Source organism: Neolamprologus brichardi, chromosome 16 (genome assembly GCF_056152115.1).
Source record: "Neolamprologus brichardi isolate AB-2024 chromosome 16, ASM5615211v1, whole genome shotgun sequence".
In the NCBI taxonomy this organism is placed as follows: domain Eukaryota; kingdom Metazoa; phylum Chordata; class Actinopteri; order Cichliformes; family Cichlidae; genus Neolamprologus; species Neolamprologus brichardi.
Genome location: NC_142119.1, coordinates 22,237,890 through 22,261,063, shown reverse-complemented (window position 1 = coordinate 22,261,063; position 23,174 = coordinate 22,237,890). Strand labels below are relative to the sequence as shown.

The 23,174-nt window shown below is 41.2% G+C and overlaps 1 protein-coding gene across 2 annotated transcripts; it reads right to left on the bottom strand.

Annotated features, from left to right (window-relative positions):
* Positions 1 to 748: 748 nt before the first annotated feature.
* On the bottom strand, positions 749 to 20,528 carry LOC102792756 (gap junction alpha-5 protein-like). Of its 2 annotated transcripts, XM_006788358.3 has the most exons (3): positions 20,423 to 20,528; positions 9,142 to 9,351; positions 749 to 3,075 (listed from the first exon to the last, which is right to left on the bottom strand). In XM_006788358.3, the coding sequence occupies exon 3, from the start codon at positions 2,973 to 2,975 to the stop codon at positions 1,824 to 1,826; it is 1,152 nt and encodes a 383-aa protein (XP_006788421.1). In that variant the 5' UTR covers positions 2,976 to 3,075; positions 9,142 to 9,351; positions 20,423 to 20,528; the 3' UTR covers positions 749 to 1,823. The 2 variants fall into 2 exon arrangements, with proteins under 2 accessions (XP_006788421.1, XP_006788420.1); XM_006788357.2 differs by lacking the exons at positions 9,142 to 9,351; positions 20,423 to 20,528 and adding an exon at positions 4,282 to 4,381.
* Positions 20,529 to 23,174: the final 2,646 nt, after the last annotated feature.

Below are 23,174 nucleotides of genomic sequence, written 5' to 3'. Positions count from 1 at the left end.
TCACTGTAGAGTAACTTATAAACTTCCTTGTAGGTTTTACATTTGTATTAATTTTAGTTTGATGCTTAGTCTCGTGTTTGTCTTTCTTTTATGTATGACCCTTTATATCCTTTTAAGCTGATTCTGGTTCTTGCACAACTATTTTTTAAAAATGAATCCTCTAGAAATGAAGACATGAAAACATTAAGCAGCAAATGTGCTATCATCATCCTGGTCTAACTCAGAATACACAAAAATCTCTGTGAAGCTCAATCTCAGAAAGCACTGAGGTTCCACAGAAATAAAAATAACACAAAAGCAACAAGGATTTTCCAATTCAGCTTCAGCATGTGGCAGATTAGGCTGGATACCAGACCTCAGCATCCTGGCAGAAATGGCGAGACAGTCTCTGTTTGTGTAAACATTGCTCATCTTCCACAATCTGTCTCCTGCAGGTCCTTTGTGAGGACGGCAAACAGAAAGTCGCTGCAGCAATGATACAGTGATTCAGAAATGCTGGAGACTCTTCATCTTTGTTCTGATCTGGAAATTGCATCACTTTCTCTTGATATCAGCATTTCTGCATTGAGCACGTTATTTAAATGTTAGTTGTTCTAAATGTTCATCTTGTGCAGTTTAGTGTGTGCATATTTACATATACTTAAGTCTTTCTATGTTCATATGACAGACAAATCAAAAGCAAGTGTTGTACGGCACTGAATAAATCACACGCTGAGAACAACAGAGCAGATTGTACAGCTGATGATTTATTTATTTGTTGTGGGTTTGCGATGACAGTTATTGCATAAATGTCTTTGTGAAATAGCCAAAGACTGCAGTGGATGTACAGCAGGATGGACAGTTCTTCAAATATTATGCTATGTTTATATATATATACATGTATATATTTTTAAAAAATCATCTTGTAAAGACGTATATTCACAACATGGTTATGAACTACCCGCACAGTTACTGTGCTACAAGAACAATACATTCAAAGACACCAACCGACTCACACATTTCTTAGGAACACACTTTTAACACAATGGCTCCGGGAGAGAAAAAGGGAAACGCTAGTGCATTGTTGCCACCTAGTGGCTGAATCCATTCATAACAACATCCAAGCAGGACCGCTTGCTTTTTCTTTGAGGGACCTTCAAAAAGAAAATCCTGTAAAAGGCTACATTCTCTCATTTCTGTGCACAGAAGACTTCTGACTAGTATAGGACTGACTTCACTGACAGGCTTTGAGACTGCAGTGCTATTATTTCCGAGTTACGTTTTTATGTTTGCCTGCAGGTATAGTGCAATCAGGTCAACAAGTGGTTTAAATGACAGTCTCTACCGTGGCTTTTAAATAATTACAAAAACAATGTCATAAGGAAATAGATATTTCTGACACTTGATAAGGCACTTTATCGAACAGCTTCACAGTTTCTAGCATACTGCGATCTTGTCTTTATTTATTGCAAATCTTTTTTTCTTTTTTTTTTGCATTTGTGTGTGACAAAAATCAGCTAATCTGTAGTTAACTGGTTTAAAATGAAAGGACTCTCTACTCCTAATGTGCAATAGTCAGGTGTCAAACCTGTTACTCTGTTCTCATTATTCTCCTTTACAGCTTGTTTTGCAGTTTTTTTTTAGAGCTCTAGGACACAAAGCTCACACAAGTCAAGTTCACATTATCCACTCATCACATGTGCTCAAGTGCCAGGCCTTGGTGCTACAGTTCATAGTTAGCCTCAGCTCATGCCTCCATCACAGAGATCTATCTCCCAGACACACATTACTTCCGAAGGTCCAGCCCTTCTTCCTCTCTTCCTCATCCACCACACTTTGTGAATTTATACTGCCAGGTCATCTTGGCGAGCCCTGCTGCTGGTCCCGCTGGTCTTGCTCAGGCGCCGTTTGTCCTTCAAGTACACTGAGTGTAGCAGAGGCAATGGCGAGCAGTTATTGGGCAGGTCTGTTGGTACCTGGTTGTATCTCATCCTGAGGAAGTCTTCATCATCTTCCAGGTTGTCGCAGCTACGATGTCGCTCAGTTGCCAGATTGGCTGAGTTCTGCTGCAGCGCCATTCTGGTGTTGAAGGGATGAGAGGCCATGGAGGTCATGTGGTTTATGGAGGCGGGGGCTCTCAGGCACTGGTTGAAGTCAGGAGGTGGGGTGCAGGAGACTGAGGGTTGTGGTGAGGTGTTGGACTCCAAGGCTGCAGACACCGCTACCGTCACAGCTCTCTGCTTGCTCTTTTGCATCATCTTTTTGTGTATGTACTTCTTCATGCTCTTCCAGCCGAGATGGTAGAGCTCCAACACAGAGAGCAGCAGTGAAACGCCGGCCACCACTAGCATGAAGACGATGAAGACATTCTTCTCCGTGGGCCGTGACATGTAGCAGTTAACCGGATTGGGACAGGGCAATTCCTTGCATAGGTACAACGCATCGAGGAACACCCCATAGATAAGATACTGCACCACAATGAAGGTCACCTCCATCATTGTACGGATTAAAATGCTCAGGACGTAGGTCCGCAGCAGCGCCCCTTTTAGGCGAACTCTGCCACTCCTGTCAGCAACCACCTCCTTTCTGCTCTCCTTCTGCTGGAGGTACTCCTTCTCCCCCTCCAGGTCTCCTCCCTCTTCACCTCTTGCCTCTCTCTCCTCCTGCTCCCTCTTTCGCCGCTTCTCCTCCCTGCGCACTGTGTGCATGGCGTGGCCCATGTAGATGAGGGAGGGCGTAGAGACAAAGACAATCTGCAGCACCCAGTAGCGGATGTGTGCGATGGGGAAGGCCCTGTCGTAGCACACATTGGTGCAACCTGGTTGCTGGGTGTCACAGAGGAAATCGCTCTGCTCGTCCCCCCACGAGGACTCTGCCGCTGTGCCCAGCACCAGGATACGAAAGATGAAGAGGATGGTGAGCCAAATCTTTCCGACCGAAGTGGAGTGTTCCTGGACTTCCTCTAGGAAATTCCCCAGGAGGGTCCAGTCCCCCATCACTACTCACGGCCTGGGCGCACACCTGAAGCACAAAGAGCTGGTAGGAACAACGGGGAAGGTGAAAAGAGGGTGCACCGGAGGGGGAAAGGGGGAGTTTCTGAGGTGGAGGATGAATAGAGTGGAAGAGTAAGGGGAAAAGGGGAAAAGAGAAATACAAGCAGACAATCAGTGACAGCTGTAGATCATCTGCATTCCCGCTGATGGGAATGACCTGGCGTATGAGTGGCATTGTATGGCACAAAAATAGCTTCTCTGCCTGTGAATCGCTTTAGGGCTGGATACTGTGACATGAGAACAGCCATTTTTTCCCCTGAGAGACAGATGGAGGAGAAGAAATTTGGTAGCCATGTAAAAGAAAATAATAATATTATTGTTAAACATTAGATTATGTGTGTTTACATTCCCTCTTGTCCTGTTCCAAATTATTAAAACAGATTAAATTACAGAAAGCAAAACACGCCTCCATCAAAGGGGCGAGTCAGCACAGAAAGACTTTGCCCTTTTTCAGTGCTGTGACCTGGCCTGAGCTGGACATTTCCCATTTCCCCCCGCGGCACACCACTCACAATTTCAGTGCAATGGCTTAGATGGCCACTGTCCTCCCTTGCTGGGATGAAACCCTCCCTCAGATTCCAGTCTCCATCTATCTGGAGGTGTCAGTCAGACTGCTTCTTCTTCTCTTTTTTTTTCAAACTAATCTCTTGACTTAAGCATTATTGAGAGTCTGGGTAAGATCCAAACATGGCAGTGACAGGCTGGGAAGTCTCAGCTGAGAATGACCCTATAAGGCGGTTTACTAGACAGCTTTATGGGTGACACAGATGACTGCCATCATGGAGGGGTTAAGAAAACATGTCAAACTGGATCAAGTGGTGACTTCTGACATCTATGGGCTGAATATGCATGTAGCTACTTTTAGCTTTTACTACATAATTAAGAAATAAAAGCCGGCTAAAACACCTCAGAAAGAAAAAAGGGCTGAAGGTCACAGGTCAACAGGTTTTTCCAACGCGTCACGCATTTGAAGTTAATGCTCTGTTTGGTGGTGTAGCAGAACATGTAGACATTACTCTAAAGGAGCCAAAAGCCAAATATACTTTCATGGACGGAAATTATATACAGTATAATCCCTACAAGCAAAGTAAGTAAGCAAAAATTTATTTATACAGCACCTTTCAAGATAAAGTGCTTCACAATAAAAAGCCAGAACATAAAACTAAAAGTTAACCAAGCACAAGTCTAAAGAGAGAGAGAGAGAAAGAGAGGTACAAAAGCCACAGGGGATATTAATATGATTTCTTACCACCTCTCATCTCTTCCTGAAGGAAATCCTTGAGCAGCTGTTTCCATAGAAAATAGCTGTTTGGTCCACAGTGCAAGGCTTTGAATCGACTGGCTAACACTGACTCTGGTTATGTGTGACAGCAAGATATGGTCTAAATGACCATGACCATCTGTCTCGCCCCCTCCCTCTGTGTCTCTATGAAGTATATATATGGCAATAAGATGGAAAATCAGGGCATTGTGCTCCGTATCTCTACAGCACAGAGTGGTAGGAAACAAAACACCAGTATGACAACATTTTGGAAAAGAAACGTTTAACCTCCATCCACAGCCCAAGGCTGACAAGCCAATGCGCAGCACAGGAAAACTGCGCTGTGCTATTTTTCCAGCATACATCTGACACCTTCGATAACTGGACAGCAGCTGGCCCTGAGCCTTAAACGGATAAAAAGCTCACGATCTTTACTGGAAGTAAATCGCAAACAGCCGCAGAGTTGAGGACGTGACTGAGAATCCAGCCAGCACAATGCCAGGAGACCGCACATTAAAACAGCCACGCTCTTATCAGCTGATACTGACAACAAACCTGTGCAAATCTGGGTAACAATGCATTTCCCCCTGGGCTATGACAAACTGTGTGACAATCTCTTGCTGGTTTGCATGTGTCATTTTCTAAATGAATCCCAGATTCGAGCCATGAGCGTAGAAGAGATCCAGAACAAGTCATTTTGTAAAATGATGTTCTTTAAGAAGATACATGTTTTTAATGAGTTTTGCTTTTTAAAGGGAGATTAGGTGAAGACTGATTGTTCCCTAAGCCATTTGTACAATGGTACAGTGGTATTCAGACTCTCACACAGTTTCTTAATTTAATGCAATATTAGTTTCAAGGCTGCCAAAGTTCCCCCGTGGTTCTAAAGCTGTGCACCATTTAGATGCTGATATCTTGTAAGCAGGATTTGATTGCGTAAACTACCTCTTTTAGAAAGGACTTATAGTCCATCAGTCTGGGCACATGGTGTACATACACAGCGATGAGAAAGGAAGGCAAAGCAGAATTCAGAGCAAGTGGAGAGAGGCTGTTTTCTTGACTACGGTCTCCTTCCCTCGAATACCTCTTCCTGCTCTCGGAGGAAGCAATCTCAAACAATATGATTTCCTGTGGACAGCAGGAGCAAGACATTGAAATGAGCAGAAGGTGAAAGGGGTGGAGGTCAGAGACGAGCTGCTCCTATGAACCGTTTCTGTCAAAGGGCCTTTTACTGCCACTGGTTGTCGATCACACCTGTGCTGCAGGGATTTACTGTGATCCACTGTGCCCTTTTCTGAACAGTGCGCTTTGCCTGTGCACCATCACAGCTGTCAGGTCTGTTTATAATGTCAGTGGTATTGTAATGGAGGAGTAATGGAGAATCTAGTTATGTTGTATTCAAAATAGCAAAGTACGTAAATGCAACATTACATATCCCTGACTTATTCCCTTTGACGGTGATCGAAGTGCCTGTGTTTGCACTGAGGGAGCTTCACAGAAGGAAAGTTTATGTGGTGGAGACATCCTGTGATGAACCAAACGATGAACTGAATGAAAAACGATGATGTTTCAGCACTGCAAGGTCAACTCAAACCGGGCTCACAGTGTGCGCCCGGTAATTGGTTATTTTATTGTGGTTATGGTTATTGTAATTTCCAGTCAGAACATCAGTCAGGCAGCTGAGACAAATTAAGAGAAAAGCAGCAGCTACTTCACTGAGAGGTGATGGCTGCTGCTGTGACTCAGTGTAGACCAACAGGAAAAATGTTGTGTGTTTTCTCTGCCTTGCAACTCAACAATAAATCCCGCAGTCTGTGAGAAGCACATCAGCGGTGCCAGAGGGCGGTGGAGCTTGTTTAAGAACCAGTGAGGCTGGTGGCAAAGCCCAAGGCTGGGGAAATCTTACAGGAACACGAAGCTATGTTTGTATTGCTATAAATTTATGCCCACCAGAGTCACCTTGTGTCATAACACAAAAGAGACATAGGCACATTCCCTCAGTTGTGGTTTCTAAATCTTAGACAATAAAATCCTTTTGATGATATTTTACTGATGAGCTTTATAAACTACACACTCTTTTTCCAACTCCCCCTCAGCCTGCAGTGTATCCACAGCCCGGTAACAACAGGGGGCAGGGTTGATTTAAACTTTCCTTCAGTGATGTGCACCTTTCAGCACTAAGCCGTGTTTGACAGACTCCGGATGCTCTCAGGGGATCAGGATACACTGGTTGATCTGCGCTGTCATCACAAGCACACAGACAGTAACGTGGTGAGTTATACACTTTCCTGGCTCGCTTCCCTCTGATGGGGCATTGTTTAGACTACCATCAGTGGAGGAAAACGTATGTTGTGGATTAAGAACAATCGTGTTATTCGTGTCTGAAAGGATTTGCTGAAGAGATCAGGAAAAGTCATTTCTTTCCTACGGAAGGACAAATTTGGCCTAATTGTATTTTGGAGTTACCAGCATACAAAACCCTGTTAACTGAATAGCCAAACTAGGGAAGAAAATGGTCATGTGCGTTATTTGAAGATATTTAATCGGCAGCTATAAGGCCTGATGCATTTGTAAAGCCTCTGTAATGAGCTGCATGTGCTAAGATGGTTTTTTAGTGTCAGAAATGTGATGAGTGCTGGGAAAAAAACAAAACAATCTATAATGCTGCATAGATTACTGCAGGAAAAATTTAAATAAACAGCAAGACACTAATGTTGCACATTGTGTTTTAAGCACCTAATTGTTTTTACATGAACCAGAGTTGGGTTGTTATGCTTTTAATTCAATTTTAAATCTAAAAATTATGATATATTGTAGTGATGTTCATCTCTATCACATCCTCTAACTAGGTATAGCATACAATAAAACTTTATTATCTGAGTTTTTTTTGACTCTTATCACTATTTTACTCTATGACCTTGGTTGTGTTGTGTTGCGTTCCTCTCAATGAAACAGCCTCAGTATAGCTTTACTACTATGTGTTAAAAACAGTACATACAAGTTTTCTGAGCTTATTTCAGTTAGATATCAATAGCATAGTGGATGCTAAGCATATACAAGTTGAAGTCACTCACAGTTGGTTATTTTTACTCTCTCGTACTATTTTTCCCAGTTACAATGCACACACGTATTTATTTTTCTAATGCTTGAACTTTAGCACGTCTCCAGAGTCAGTCCCAGTCCTGCAGCAGCTGTTTGGGTTAGGGACTTGTTCCTGGAATGCCAGGATTACAATCGAGGATGAGCGTGTTTAAGTTTAGCTATAGTGGCACGCTGGCTGGTGTTAGATTGCTGTAGGGTGACCTACAAAGTGGATCTGATTTGGCACGAGAGTGAGAATTCTTTGCTCTCATGTGAGTCACCTGTTGCCACTTCTTACAGACCCGCACGGGTCTGGGCTCCCATATATCAGTCACACCAGCAGAAGCCAGCAGGCCGATGTGCTGTATGCTACCTTACATGGCTGTCTGGCTCTTCATCTACCCACTACTGTACACAGACCCACAGCCCTGTTATGATCTATTGTTGTGCTGCATATGGCATTACGCTGGAACCTTCAGGCCAGAAAGCTGCAAGGTGTTTCAGGGAACAAAACAACCTCCTAACAAACTCCTGATTATGAAAAGCAGTTTTATCTATTTTTATTTCGGTGTTTACTTATTTGAAGACAGTCTATATACTCAGTAATGCACATACCATTCAGCCTTGGCATAGGGCACTGCTTTCAGATTAGCGAGCTGGTAATCTTTTATCTTTTACTGGCAGGTATTTAAACAAATCTCTTTTTTTTTATGATGGCAGAGGGAGTCTGGATTCACACTAAGCCATGCTAATGGATACTTTTAAGTGTGGATGTATCAGCTGTTGGTGCTTCAATGTCAAACAGAGGAACACTGATTCAGATTTAGGTTGAATATCCTGCTGAAATCACAGAGTAAGATTTTTTTTTTTTTTTTTTTTTTTTTTTTTTTTTTACTGAGCATCACATGAAGTTATAAATCTGTTATTTTGAAATATGAAGTCCTAAAAGTTCTTATTTCATACATAAAAACTGCACTTTGGGGGGGGAGTAAGTTAAACAAAATGTACAGTTCATCTTTAAAACAAATCCCAAATAGTGAGTAAAGGAGAAAAAAACGCCCCAAACTGTATCGTTACAACATTAAATACCGCCTGTGTATTTAAGAGGCCTCTTTGATTATGAAAGACTTGCTTATAATAGAGCAGTTGTGCTCCATAGCACTGTTACTAAAGAATTTAAATGTCTTCCACCGTTGTTAAGGCATCAGCTCATAGAAAACCTGCTTGAACAAAAGAGTCCTTTAGTTGTTTTTTTTTTTTTCGCCTGTATTTCTCTATGATCACTCAGAAGAGTAACTGGTATTTACAGGCAACTCATTAATTAGATTTTATTACTTCTCTGTAGAAGAACAGAAACTGTAAGGGTAAATTGTGCTAGCATTAATGCAGAATTATCACGGCACAGGGATAATGATTTCTTAAAGTCTTCATTGAGTAGGTATGCATTGTTGGTGGCTCTGTGCTTTAGGTTTCCCCCAGTGCTGTGCCTTGTTTGAGTATATTTGTCTTATATGAAAGCCACGAGGGAAGAAGAGCGAGATGAAAAGAGTTAATGCGAGTGGGTTGACAGCTGTACCTGCCGGGGAGGACAGGGAGTTTAACACAGACCAGGCCTCCCACTCCATCGTACCGCTCTTCAAGATATCATCACTCCCTTAAAGACTTCATCGCTGCTTTGGTGAGATGCTCGCAGCTTTTTACCAGAAAGTCTGCATCATTTCACTGAAATTTCATTGAGTATTATTAGAGGCTTCTATGCTTACCCACCGTTCTGCTTTAGTGCCGATATTCGAGAAGCTGCTTTCAATCAGGCAGAGATGGTCCCTCAGAGGAACTAAGTCTTCCTTAAGTTAGCGGACGGATGGCAGGTGTAGATGCAGATGACCACAGCGCGATCGTAGGACCACCTTCTTGTGGACATCAGCATAAGATGACTCTTGACGCCGGCATCTGAGTGTTGTGTCTTCCCACCACGAGCTGTTTGTCCACACAGGGGGCACGAGAAGAAAAAACAGGGCATCACGAGAGAGTGTTTCCCCCATGGACCTCCCTTCTCTTTCCCTCCCTCTCTCTCTCGCTTCCTCCTCCTCCATCTCCTCCTCTTCCTCTCCACACTCCCCCTTAATTCTTACATCCCTGGTGCTCTATTTTTTGCTGGGAAGCTTTCTCTGGAAGGGGAAGTTGAATTGTTTGTCTGGGATCAATGGCAATTCCTGTCAGAGTAAACTTCAAGACAGTTATTTACCCTGCGCCTCTTGGGTTTACTGCTGAGTTTTATGTGTTCAGGGTGAAATTCCCACAGTGTGAGATGTAAACTGTAATGAGGTGCTTTTGACAGTGACTTGGGTATCCAGGTTCTGATCTTGTAAATCCAAATTATCTAGTGAAAATGGGATTAGCTTTAATTCGACGACCAACAACTTTACTCTAAGTTGCGTTTTCAGGAAACCAGTAAACACAGGAGAATCAAGATTTTGGTCAAAACACCGTACCTGCTTTGTTCACTTGTTCGTCTCAAGGTTTCCCTTCATCCCTCCTCAAAAGTCACACAGACCTGCAACCAGTTGGTGAAGTTTGGGATTGCAACAAAGAGTCACAAACAAAACCAAAATAGCTCATCCTCCTCCTCTTCCCTTGTTTCCCTGTTTGCTGAATGTAATGTGAGTGTCAGCAGAGGACCCCCTGTACTGGCATCTGCCTGCAGACACATGTTTTATTATATAACAGGAATCTTTCAGGTTTAATTTCTCCTTGCTGGAGGCCATTCCAATGGTTATAATGAAGTATAGAGCAAAAACACACAGGCAGATAACTTCCCTTCTCGCATGTCCTTAACGTGTTTCAGATACATTCAGGTTTCCCACCACTTCACAATTCATTTTTAAAAATAATACTAGGTCATTTAGGAAAATTCATGTACTTTATGTGGAACTATAACCATTATGCAGTGTTAGCGTCATAGAAAATGGAACAGCAACACCAGACTGGTTAGCTTGGCTTCCAGGAAGTTACTGCACCTGGCCAGGAAATAATCTGCCTCGTACCCACGCCTCTAACCACAACAGGGAGGAATGAAGATTAAACAGGTCCTGTAATCAGACAAGAGGTTATTTGCTGGGAACAGAGAGGAGCTGCTGGGGACAATTTACAAGGTTTAGCTGAACTTGGTTATTGATGAGAAGATTTTAATGTTAAATTTACAATAGGTCTACATACAGAGTTTTAAAGGTAATTTTTTGTGGGGTTTGTTATGTTGAATCAAGTTGTCATCGTTTACTTCATAATAGTCTCTCACAAAGATTATGCAGCATATTGAAGAGTGGAGCTATAACTCAAGGTATAAGAGGTACAACTACTGTACCAAAAATGTTGCAACTTTTAGTTTCTACTGGTAATTTAATTAAGAAGATACTTCAAAGCCTACAAATGAAATTATTCTAAGTCAGATATTAACAATAAAGATTTGGCTTGCACCAGATTACACTGCCTAACTGTCTTTTTAGCGATACTGAGGCCTCGAGGTCTTCGGCGCTGATGAGTGTCCAATAAAACTGGGAGCTAAAATTTTGTTTACTATTATGTACAAATTGTTTTTTTCCCCTAAACAACACCAGTTTCTGGAAAGAAAAGCAGATTTAACTTACAGACTTACAGACCTTTTTTATTTTATTTTATTTATTTATTTATTTATAAATAATAATATTTATTTATTCTGTTGCAGGGCTAACACATAGACACAGACAACCATTTGCACCTATGGGCAATTTAGAGTTACCAATTAACCTATCCCTACTAAATGCATGCGATTGAACTGTGGGAGGAAGCCCACGCAAACACAAGGAGAACAAGCAAACTCCACATCGAAAGGCCCTGTCCTGATGAACTGAACTCAGGACCTTCTTGCTGTAAGGCAACAGTGCTAACCACTGTGCCACCATGTACCACGTTGTTTAAGAGAAGTAGGACCTCTAAGTGCTCAGATAATTTGTATATAATTCTGATCTGATGGGATTTGATAGTTGATTTTATCTCTGAAATTGTATATGTCACCTTTTGTGTTATCTTTTCTTTACCTTGTCGGCCCGTGTGACCTGACTTTCCTTCTTAATTCTTCAGGATTTGTCAAAAGGTTGTCAACTGCACCTTCACATTTAATACTTAGGCTGTTGACAAGAATGCAAATAGGATTATTTACCATAAAGTCAAACTTTTCTTTTACAGAAGAGTTTCCATCGACCTTGTTATTCTATTCAAAGACTCCCATAACTTCTTAATTACTGATTTGGGCCTCTTATCCGTGCCAATTTCATGGCCTAAATTCTCATATGAATGGTTAAATTCTCCTCTTTAACAACTGTGCCTTTGACTGTGGAACTGGAAAAATCTTTAAGTATAAATAGCAGGAGCACCAAGTAAGAAGGATCTTGTGACAAACTCATTAACTTCTGGCCAGGAGGTATGACCATCGATACCTCTGCTGTACCCCCACCCATATACATACAGTATGGCCATATATATGTTTTATATTAGTTTTATATAAGTCTGTTCTTTCCCACTCTTTGCATGCAAGCTTAATTTAAAGAAATGTGTCTGGGTGTAATGTTTCTGAATGTTTTCCTTCTTCATTTTTCAAAGATTGCTGGTCATTAATTAAATAATTTACTCTTTTTTTCCTTCATTTCCTTAGTCAAAAGCCCATGGAGTATCTAACACCCCTTAAAGGCTTCAGTCAGCTTCACTCCGTTTTTTGAAGGGATGGAAAAGTTGTTGCTAATTCCTAATTACGAAGCTTTCCACAGTTTAAAGGATGTGCTCTGATGGTCCCATTGTGTTGAACATCAGGATGGATTTAGAAGCGGAACAGCATTCACATCCAATAACAGCACGAAGAGATTTGTAACAAAGAAGTGCTGTCCATGACTTAAAGTAATCTTGTCACTTAGAGCTTCTCAGTAGTTGCAGGATGAGGTCTGAACATGTGTGTATGTGTGACAGTGAGCTCAAGAGCTGGAGAGGATTGCATTATATGAATTTCTATGAGTGAGCATAGTATGCAGAATTTGTACTTGAGTGTTTGATGGAAAAATCCCACACTGCCAGGATGCATTAATGTAACCCTCCCCAATAGCCTGAGAGTCTGACCCCTGCACATTTCAGCCCTGCCTCACCCAAGTCCAAGGGAAGCCATGCTTGATGGACATGTACTTCTGAATGGTCATCACAACCTTATCCTCCCACTAACGGGAATTTGTAATCCACAGTAGGAAATTCTCAACACGGAAAGTCAAGGTTGTTTAATGTAATTAAAATAATTATATGCGCTTGTATGTACGCCTACATCACCACAGACTCTAGCTTTTTAACTGTGAGTTCATAACCGACGGATGGGTCCCTCTTTTCTTAAGCCCAGAATGTCATTTCCAGAAACAATTCAAAATTTCAGATGATCAACCCACAGGGCAGTTTACAACTTTGCCTCAGTCCATCCAGCGAAAGTGGCGGTTTTTATTAATTTGTTGATTCATTTATGTATTTATTTATTTATGAGTATGTAACATGGTAGACTAATGTGCCTGTGTTAATTCAGCTCCATATTATTGTGTGAAGTTGCACTGGGTTGGGAGTGGTTTTGTGTGTGTCACATTTTTGGTGAGCCAATGACTGGAATGGGGTTGGACTAATTAGAGGCAGGTGTACTTGACTGCACTGATACACTGGTCTACTTATAGCCCACACTACAAACACTGCTGTGTCGTTTTGTCTCTCTGTGCAGGTATGTAATGTGATGAAATCAGATATGTTTGGGATAGATGGGTTTTGTGCTATGAATTTTATAGTGAAAGTGTCGTTTTGTCTCTCTGTGCAGGCCAGGGCCTATTATATGCCACAGCCTAAAGGCAGCAGAGTTGCAGAGGCTGGAGTGACCACTGGCTATATGCTTGCAGGATGGTGGGTCTCCAAGGACAACTTCTAACCCTGATAAAGGCAACACGTGGAGTGCAACTGGCCGTGTGGCATAGCTGGCTCTGGCCTTGGGACTGTGTGTTTTTATTTGATTCATAAATGGGACACTGGACTGTTTTATCTTTTATCTCTTGATATTTTTTGTCAATAAATTATCTTTTAGAATTTTATTGACTGTCATCTTTTTGCCCACGACTGAGACGGTTGGTCAGACCTAAAATCTTTCTTTGGGTGTGTTACAAGTATAATGGTGAAACATGTTCCTAAGGTTATGGCAGGATTTCCAGCACAGAATTGTGTTTGGTTTTACAGTCGACGGGGCCAGAAGATCACAGAGGCTCAATGATAAATACACAGTCATGTCACTGACTACCAATAAGCATATTTAGCTATGATATTTCCAGATGTTTTTTTTAACCACTACACATATTTTGGGTCTTAAATTTAAAAAACAAACAAAACAAAAACATAAAATACGCTCAAAGTGAATTTTTTGGGAGGTTTTAACTAAGATCATGCTTTAGAGATAACCCCATGAGCTAATGATGATCATTCTTGAATTCCAAAGAGACATATATACGGTGGCCAACTTCCTGAGGTCTAGCTTGCGTAGTCCCATGTGCTCCAGAATCAGTGTCCTCCTCAGTCCTGGTGATTGGTGCAGATCCTGCCACTATAAACCAAGTAATTAACATGGGTTTAGTTGTTTCTAGAATAACTTATTTGCAATATGCATATTTAACATCTTCATTACAAAAACACAATACTTCATATGGATTAACAATATTAATTGTTAATCCATATGGTTGTTCTGTGTGTAAATGTCAGGGCATTGAAACCCTGGTAACTGATATAGTCAGAACTTTCCCCATCTTTTCTCCTGGCTTCAAATAGGCTAAACTTTGTTAATACAGTGTGCCCCTTCCAGTCTTCAAATATTCACAAAGTGTTTCAAATACTGCACCAATATTATACAAGACACATCTCCTGGATGCACTGGTACGCATCTTCAGTGATGTATCCTGGGGTCATCAGGTGTTTCAGGTCTCACAACATCATACACCCTCACCCAGGCGACCCAGCTGGGGTGATCAGGCCCGACTTGCGTACCAGTAGCTACCCACGGATCAGCCCTCTTAATCCACAGCCACCAAGTGGCTTTCTCTGCCGCTTCGCTCACAGCCTGGATGACCCTCTTCTTGGCTGCCCCAGCCACACCCAGCCGGCCTAGGACTTTGCAGAGTGATCGTCCCGCAAAGCCCCTACAACTCACTTCTATGGGCTCATAGAAAGTCTTCCAGCGCCTTCCCCTGCACTCCTGCACTAGTTCCCGGTACTTTCCACGTTTCCTTTCATTGGCCTCCTCAATCCGCTCTTCCCAGGGCACTGTGAGTTCCAGCATGATCAGCTCTTTTGAGGCCTCAGAAATAATGATCATATCTGGCTGGAGGGATGTTTTCGCATTGTGCTGTGGAAACTTTAGCTGTTTACCCAGATCAGCCTGTAGCTGCCAATCAGAGGTTGTGTTGAGGAGGCCGGTTGTTAAATGTGGGTGCACCTGGGGTTTCTCTCCAGCCTTTACGAAAGAGATTGCCTTCCTTGGAGCATGATGGTAATATAGACTACATTGCTATAGTACCCGGCTGGTATCTTCATATCAGCTATGCATTAGGCTATATGTTTAACCTCTTCATATTTTCCTGATGTTATGGCTTTATGTTCCTTGCAAAATGAGACCAGACGCTGCTAGCGCCACCCTTTCATGTGACTGTACCTACAATGATAATTTCCAGTTTAGCTTGTCAAGATAACAACTATTGTTATCTGATCGCTCAGCCTCATGTTAGCATAAGTGACGGCAAAAACCAGAAAGATATCCTGTGTATGTTAAACTTGCTTCATATTATTACAGGGAATAAAAAGGGGCAAAATCTTGACTGAAGTCAAGCATTGATGCGAATGGTATGAAGTGGTGGTAGGTAGATACACATCAGGAGCCTGATAGTAGATGAAACTCAGGTTCCCAGGTGATGTGAAGATAGCAGTGGAATGTCACATCAGATAAAAAAACACACAAATCCAGCGAGAATGATCACTATCTTATAAACACAACTCAAGGAGAGATTAAAAAACCCCCAGAGAAAACACTATGAATGACAGTGTATTGATATTTCATTTATAAGCGACTTAACAGTTACTCAAGCCGTGAGTTTCCAATCTTAAGCTGTTGTAAAGTAAAAAGAAGACCTTATTAGTGTGATAGTGACACAGTTTTTCAAGGCAGTATGTTTCAAGACCAATGGAGACACAGACCACACCCTTTTCTCATTGACCTTGTTACTGAGAACTATTGGTTATTATTAAAATACTGTCGCTCCCTTGACAAGCCGTGCAGAGCATGTGGTTGAGGCACTAATTGATTAGCCGTGCTGTCTGCACATTATAGGCCGACAAAGCTTTGAACCAACAAGGTCGAAATTGCAAGAGGCCCACAGTAGTTGTATTTTAGACGTCACATAAGTCTCCACAAAGTGAGATCAGCTCTATTCTTACCAACAACACTTTGATCCTTATTGTGGCACAGATGGCAAAAAGGCTGGATATTCATATCCACAGCCTTATCATGTTTTCCACAGTGAGGACTTCTCTTTAACATGGTTTTATTACATTTACAATGATTGCCTAACAGTGGAAAAGGGACCAGGACTGTTATCCACTGTTATTTCTGTTCACAGTTGCACTGATCAAAGTCAGAATCGCATAATTAATGCGACAAAGCCGTCATTGTTGATACAAGAAGTAAATGAACAACGCTGGGAAATTAGAATTTTCTCCTGATTTTGTGACATTCTCATATGGGGAGCAACAAACTTACAAACATAAACACACTTCTGAAGACTGGCTCTGTCTTTATTTCTTGTTTTGCTTTTGCTACAAATTGTTTTAAATTTTTACCTGTGTTACTGTCAAGCCGCATAATAACAGTAGCACAGGTAGAGGAGTCATAAAGGAAGTGAACTATCTGAGTAATGTTGAGTAATACCGATGGCTTTGGTACTGACTACTATGTACAATTCAGTTGCGATCCTTTCAATGGTGTAATGAGAGAATGTGGGATGTGGGCTGTAAACCTTTTTTGGCTCATGATCTGTGACATGCCACAGAGAAACAACATTGCATGATAATGGTTGTTTTCAAAGGCCTTACTTTACATTTGAAATTTGGAGGATTAAATAAATCACATAAATTAAATAACAAATAGTTTGAATTTAAACTTCACACTGTAAAATTATTAGCTTACTTAATTACTTAGATGCAATCAGCTATTTGACTTCAGCTGGAGACACAAGCTCCATTTTAGGTTGTGTCAGCAAGGGCCTCTGGTGTAAAACCGCTAAATCAAACTTGCAAAGCAACCTGCTGTGGTAACACCCTTTAGCAAGAGATGAGCTGAGATTAGATTAGTCTTTCTATTCTACATTTTCCAGTCTTTTGTTGTTCAGTTTTGGTGAGTCTGTGTCATGAATTAAGCATTTTTACCCAGAGAACTACTGCTCACGGGATATTTTCTCTTTTTTGGGCTATTTTCTGTAAACCTTAGAGATGGCTGTGTAGGAAATTCTCATTAGCTCAGCAGTTTTTGAAATAAATGTTGTTGGTACCAATGACTTAAATCACTTTTCTTCCCTATTCTGATGCTCAATTTGAACTTCAGGGCGTGTTGACCATGCCTACACACCTAAATACACTCATTAACTGATTAGATATTTGTGTTCCTGAGCGGTTAAAGAGATGTAAGTAGCCATGTGGTCAGTGACTGTAATATACCCTTTCAAGTTAATACAGTGAACAGGTTAGCAAACAAGAGTGTGATTTATATTATATTTAGTTATTAAGTTAAATTACTTATTTGATTAATTTCTATTAACATTGTTGAACACTAAAAATTGTTAAAATGTAGGTCTGACATTTTGTTTCAATCTCTACGGTCTCCTGAGAGGGTTTAGCTGCTGAATCTTTCCATATGTTCTCTAGCAGCTGTACCTTCTGCTGCTGATGCTGGGGGGTAAATTACTGGTTTGTACAGCCACATATGGCAAGAAAAGCACAGTTTGAATACACGCTGTCAAAACAAGCGGCACACTTTCTTTTTAAAACAAGGTTGGAGAGTAAATGGACCTGTAGCCCACTGTATTTTAAGGAAAAGCCATTATTTTCTGCATCTGTATCAAATATTAACATATTTATATGGAGTGAAAAATACCCAGGGGCCTCAAATATACGTCAGTGAGGCATACTGTAAAGTCAACTATCAGTGTTTTTATTCCAAAAGCTTTTATAAGATTATTGAATGTTTGAATGTCGAAATGAAAGCAAACAAAATCCATGCAGAGGGCCTTGTCAGTTCCTTCTCCACCCTCCTAAGAACAAGGTTATCAAGATATGGAAAGAGCCGAAGGAAACATGGACTTAATGCCATATTTTTGCCACCAAGGTAGAATTACAGCATCCCAGTGTGCAGCCGTGGAGAAGGAGCCTAACAAATGCAGGAAGAGGGATATCTGTGTGACCCCTCACCCAAGACGACTAACTAACTGAGACATGAGGACAGATGGGTACTGTGTGTATGCGTGTGTGTGTGTGAACAAATTTAGCCCATATGTTTTCAGTTTGTATGATGGCTGAAGACAGACACGGGGCGTGTGTAAGTATGCCTCCTATATAACCCTAAAAACAAACAGTGAATGAAAGAACAGCTTTGTTGGTCAGATCCAGCAGAAGTGTGACGTGCAGCCACCAGGCAAGGGCAACAAAAAGGCAGTTTAGGACTGCTTCTTTCTGCCTGATGGACCCCTGAGTGGAGCTATTTTAAATCAAATAAATAACAAGCAAGAGGCACTTTTACAGCTGATTTAACAATTTAAGTATGTTCATGAATTGTTGTTGTGTATTTTCTGTCTTAGACACTTTACCGTGGCTATGTTTTATGGCTTCCTGCTCATTGTTAAAGTGTCCCAGATGCATTCGAAGAAACACGATCAAGTTATAAATCATTGCCAGCGTAGCATATGTGAGAACACCTCGGTGGTGGCTGCCAGTAGATGGCTGACCGCGTGTCCATTTCTATCTGCAGATAACATTGTGTTGGGTGGTTGGCTCGCTGCAAGGATCTGAGCATGAAGTCATCCTGGGTCTGGCCTAGATTTCCCTGATAGAGAGACAGAGGGTGTTACTCTTTTATAAAGTCACATCCAGTCCTTGAGACTGCTCTTCCTGCCCCGAGTGATATGCATGCCCACAGGTTCATTCTTACTCTGCATTTCTCAGAACCTTAGTCACCCTTTCGGCACTCTCAAAAATTCATAGCTTTCATCCTCCTTTTGTTTTGCTTCCTTGCAGGTTTCAAAACACCTTGTTGATTCCCAGGCAGAGGCAAGTGTGCTTAGCTGCACAAGGTGATATTTTTTTTATATCAAACGCTAAAAATGGCTTTTAAATCTTAAACGTGTTGTAATCAATATAAGTAATTAATAAATGATCTCTCAATGAAAGGCGTTGCTCATATTAACACTCTGAATCTGAATTTTTCCAAGTATTATATCATCTTTTAACACCTTTCACGGCATTGTTTTGGTTTCACAGATGACAGCAATTTTTTTTTCCGTTCTGCTGACTCTCAGCACATGTGGCTGTTGAAGCCAATAACCTCTCAACAGTCAGGCAAAGTTACCAGGAAACATATGGAAACATTTAAAACGTATGAACGTGGAAGAAAGGTGAGTTAGGTGACCTTGAATGTTGCATGGTTTTTTGGTGCCAGACAGCCAGGTCTGAGTATTTCAGAAACTGCTGATTTGCTGCTGATTTTCCTGCACAGACATCTCTAGGGTTTACAGAGAAAGAGAAAATATTCACTGAGCAGCAGTTCTTTGGGAAAAATTGCCTTGTTGATTCCAGAGTTCAGAGACGAACAGTCAGGCTACTTTGAGCTGTTAGGAAGACAACGGAAGCTGAAATATAAACACTCATTGCAACTAAGGTATGTAGAAGTGAACCTTGGATCCACAGCAGAAGACCACGGATGTCAATCCGGTCAGCTAAGACCAGGAAACTGAAGCTATAGTTTCCATGGAATCATCACAATTTATCTTAGATATTGGAAATGGATTGTCTGGTCTAATGAGTGTCAATTTCTCCTGCAACATATCAATGGTTGGGTCAGAATTAAAAATAAGCTACATGAAAGCATGAATCAGTCCTTATCAATCAGAATCAGAGTACTTTATATTAATCCCAGAGGAAATTATGTGGTCACAGTTGCTCCACGATGCTAAGCAAAGTACCTTACCTACTTTGTATCAATGATTTTCCTGGCACTTACTACCAACTTAGCATAGTTTAAATACCACAGCCTACTCGAGTATTGCTGCTGACCATGACCATTTCTTTATGATCACAGCAGACTCATCTTCTACGTAATGAAGAATTAAGGTGGCTCAGATACATAAACATACAGATACATAAACAGTTATCTACACACGTTTCTTTGTATTACTAAATGCACAAGAACTATTGCTAACCACTTTAAGGCCACCTTGCTGGTACTGGGTACTTTATTTATTTTGAGCACCTGGATCTTTTGTCTACAACCCTATGAGAGACTTTATGTCCTCTTTGTAATGGCTGTCAGTATTTTTGCTACTTGGTAATCGTTGATTTTCATCAAAACAATATGAGAGAATATGAGATAATATTTTAAGGATCGGCCACACTAATTGTAATGACATAATTGTTACACTCAGCCAGACACTTAAATCTCTCTCTGTGTCCCAGAGCAATAGAATCAATGTATATGAATAATATATTAATACATGTCCCAAGGAATGTATCATTCTGGAAAGGTTGTATTCAGGTTGTGAGAAAGTCAGTGCAACAAGTGATATGTGCACAAAAGTCAAGGAATTTTCTCCTGAGTGGTCGTCCTAAAATGCATCTTTCTCATCCAGGTTCTTACATCTAGTCGGGCACAGGACTTACATCCTTCCTCCATTCACACCTCCTGTCTGCCCTCCCCTCTCCTTACCCCATCTCCATTGTATGCGCACCGATTCTCCGCTTCCATAGTGCCTGGTGTTGCTAGAGCGGAAGCTGCCCCTTCTTTATTCAATGGTGAGAACAATTCATGCCTTGTATCTCACCCAGTCTCTCTCTGTCACTCTCTCTTCTTGGGGCGGACTCAGTCAAGCTCTCAGGATGGCTCATTTCCTCATGCAAGGCTCAAAGCCTGAAAATCTGTAAAAACAAAATTAAAAAAAACCCCAAACTAGTTGCAGTTCCCAGGTTGTCTGTGACTTATACATCTAATATCCTCTGACTCAAGCTCAGGGAAAGTGTCAACAGTTTAAGAATGACTTATTCAAGGTTGAATCATCTGATCTCACAGTTAATTTATCTGCGACACTGAATGAACTCTTGTTCATTCTGGGTCTTTGGAGGTAAATGAAATCCCTGCCAGTTTGTATAAAACATTTAATTCACATGTATTGAGGCATTTAGGATACAGCTGTGGTTGCTCGTGTTCAATCATGTAAAGCTTGACCAGGAAGTAATCCACCTTGACCACCTCCTACACCGCAGCCACCATGCTACTTCATTTATAGCAGTCAGAAGTCATTCTGAGTTCCTCTTTTTATCTATTTAGCCATGTCTTCCACATTTTTAAAGCTATATGAATGACAAATTCTTATTTCAACTGTGTTTTAAATTTTACAGTCCTCATATCATCATAAAGACAATGACAGATGCTATGCTGAATTACCGAATGAGTAGAAAGCAGTCACAAAATCCCTTTCCTACAAAAAGACTGTAGCAGACTGCTGAATATTCCAGATGAAGTTGGTGAGAGTTTAGCAAACTTTGCCAAAAAACACTCAGAAATTAAAACACTATTATCAGACTGCAAACAAGTTGGGATCTGATATCGGTGGCCCACTGAACAACCAGACACAGGAGGATGGTGTTTGCTAGTCTTAACAGGACACGGAAGGGGAAGCCTTAAACACAAATGCAGGTAGTTAGTCCAAACAGTCCAATCTTCTCACCGTTTAAACACACTGCTCTCTTTTCCAACAAAATGTCACACAATAACCGGTAAAAAATATTTACCAGTGAACAAACTTTCAAATTTGTCAGCACTACTACTGGCTTTGTCATGACACATTTTACTTTCTCAGCAAACAGAGTTTAATGCATATGAGTTTTTTTGTCTGCCATTTCCTGTAGTAAAGTGTGTTCTGTGGGCCTGGTTATGCACTTCCAGGCTCTAAATGACCCTGTCCCATGAGACTAATGCCTGTGTGACCAACTGAACACATGAAGGTCAGAGGGTTGGTCCAAATTCAACAAATATGACTTCCCAAAACACAATGGTAGAACTCATTTCCAGCTGGGCGCAAGAACTCAGCCCTGAAACACACAATGCTGTGGCTCGCGACCAAATGCGACACATGTAGGGCCTGTGTGTGTATGTGTAGATTCATGTGAGGAGGTGTGTGTATTCATTATATGTGAATTTTAACTAATTTGGAAGGCTTGGCATGGGGTTTTTTTGGCTTCAGTTTAGTTTCACCATGTCATGCTCCTAGACTGCAGCTTTTGTCTGTCTTCTCACCAGTTTCTGTTGGGTAATACAGCAAGTTTTCACTCAGTAAATTTTGAATGCCTTCATGAATGGTTTCACCCTTTCTCCCCATTTCAGGAAAGGGATACCAGTTCGGCACCAGTTTTTGGAGGAAATGAAAAATTTGACTGAGAAGAATGTTTTTTTGGTTTTTTTCCTGAAAGCGAAGAACGTCTGTGTGAAAGTGGAAGCATAACAAAGACAGTTGCTAGCGAAGCGATGGTATCTGAATGTCAGAAAGCTTTGTTCAACACCACTCCAAAACCAAATTGATGATTCATAAAGAAAAAGGATTTAAAAAAAAAAGGAAAGAAAAACACAAAGAAAAACTTTGTCAGTGAGGCAGTAGGTCACGGAATACAAAGAGAAATGCTGAAACTCAGATATTCACACACACATGCATGGCCTTATGTTTGCAGACTAAACAAACAAGTTTAGAAACAAGCGTATCTCTGTCTTTAAAACATAAGCCTTATGTCATTGAGGTCATAGTGTTCTGCTCTGTCATGAGACACACTGCTGCCCTCGGGTCACGTTGTAATCTGTGAAGGACATCGCTGATGCCATCTCTTTAAACCCGCAGTGAATGTCTCCTCTATGTGTACAGAACTACGACCAACAGAGATGATTCATGTGAAGTTCATGTGATTAAAAGAGTGTGAAAAAAGACACAATAACATTATGAGTTTGAAAACAAGAGGTTTTTTCTTTAAAGTGCTGTGTGATCAACCTGGGCTTGTAGAATTCTGAACTGATAACGTGCAGCCGTGCAACAAAAACTCAGATGAACACACCACTACAGCTTCCATCAGTAAGTGTGAGCGCCTCTATAGAAGCAGATGCTTTGGCAATTTGCTGGCCTGCAAAGGTCAAGGAAGAAAGAGATAAGCAGTTATCTTACAGAAACAATTGTTGCCATTTAGGAAGAGTCATGAGGGGATTTCCAATTGTTGCCAAGAAAAATACTTACAAGTGCAAAAAAATTTTACACAGCTGCCAGTCTTCCCAGCGAATTTACCCAAAGGTCAGACTGTTGCTCAGAGGAACTGGAAAAAATATGAGTTACATCTCAGACTCTACAGGCCTAAGGAGCAACCACAGCTGTACAGGCCTAAGTTAGCATGTTAAATGTTAAAGTTCAGAACAATCAAAAAAC

What these genes read in the sequence shown, in the direction of transcription:
- LOC102792756 (XM_006788358.3), bottom strand. Translation starts at nt 2,975, where the DNA reads ATGGGGGACTGGACCCTCCTGGGGAATTTCCTAGAGGAAGTCCAGGAA.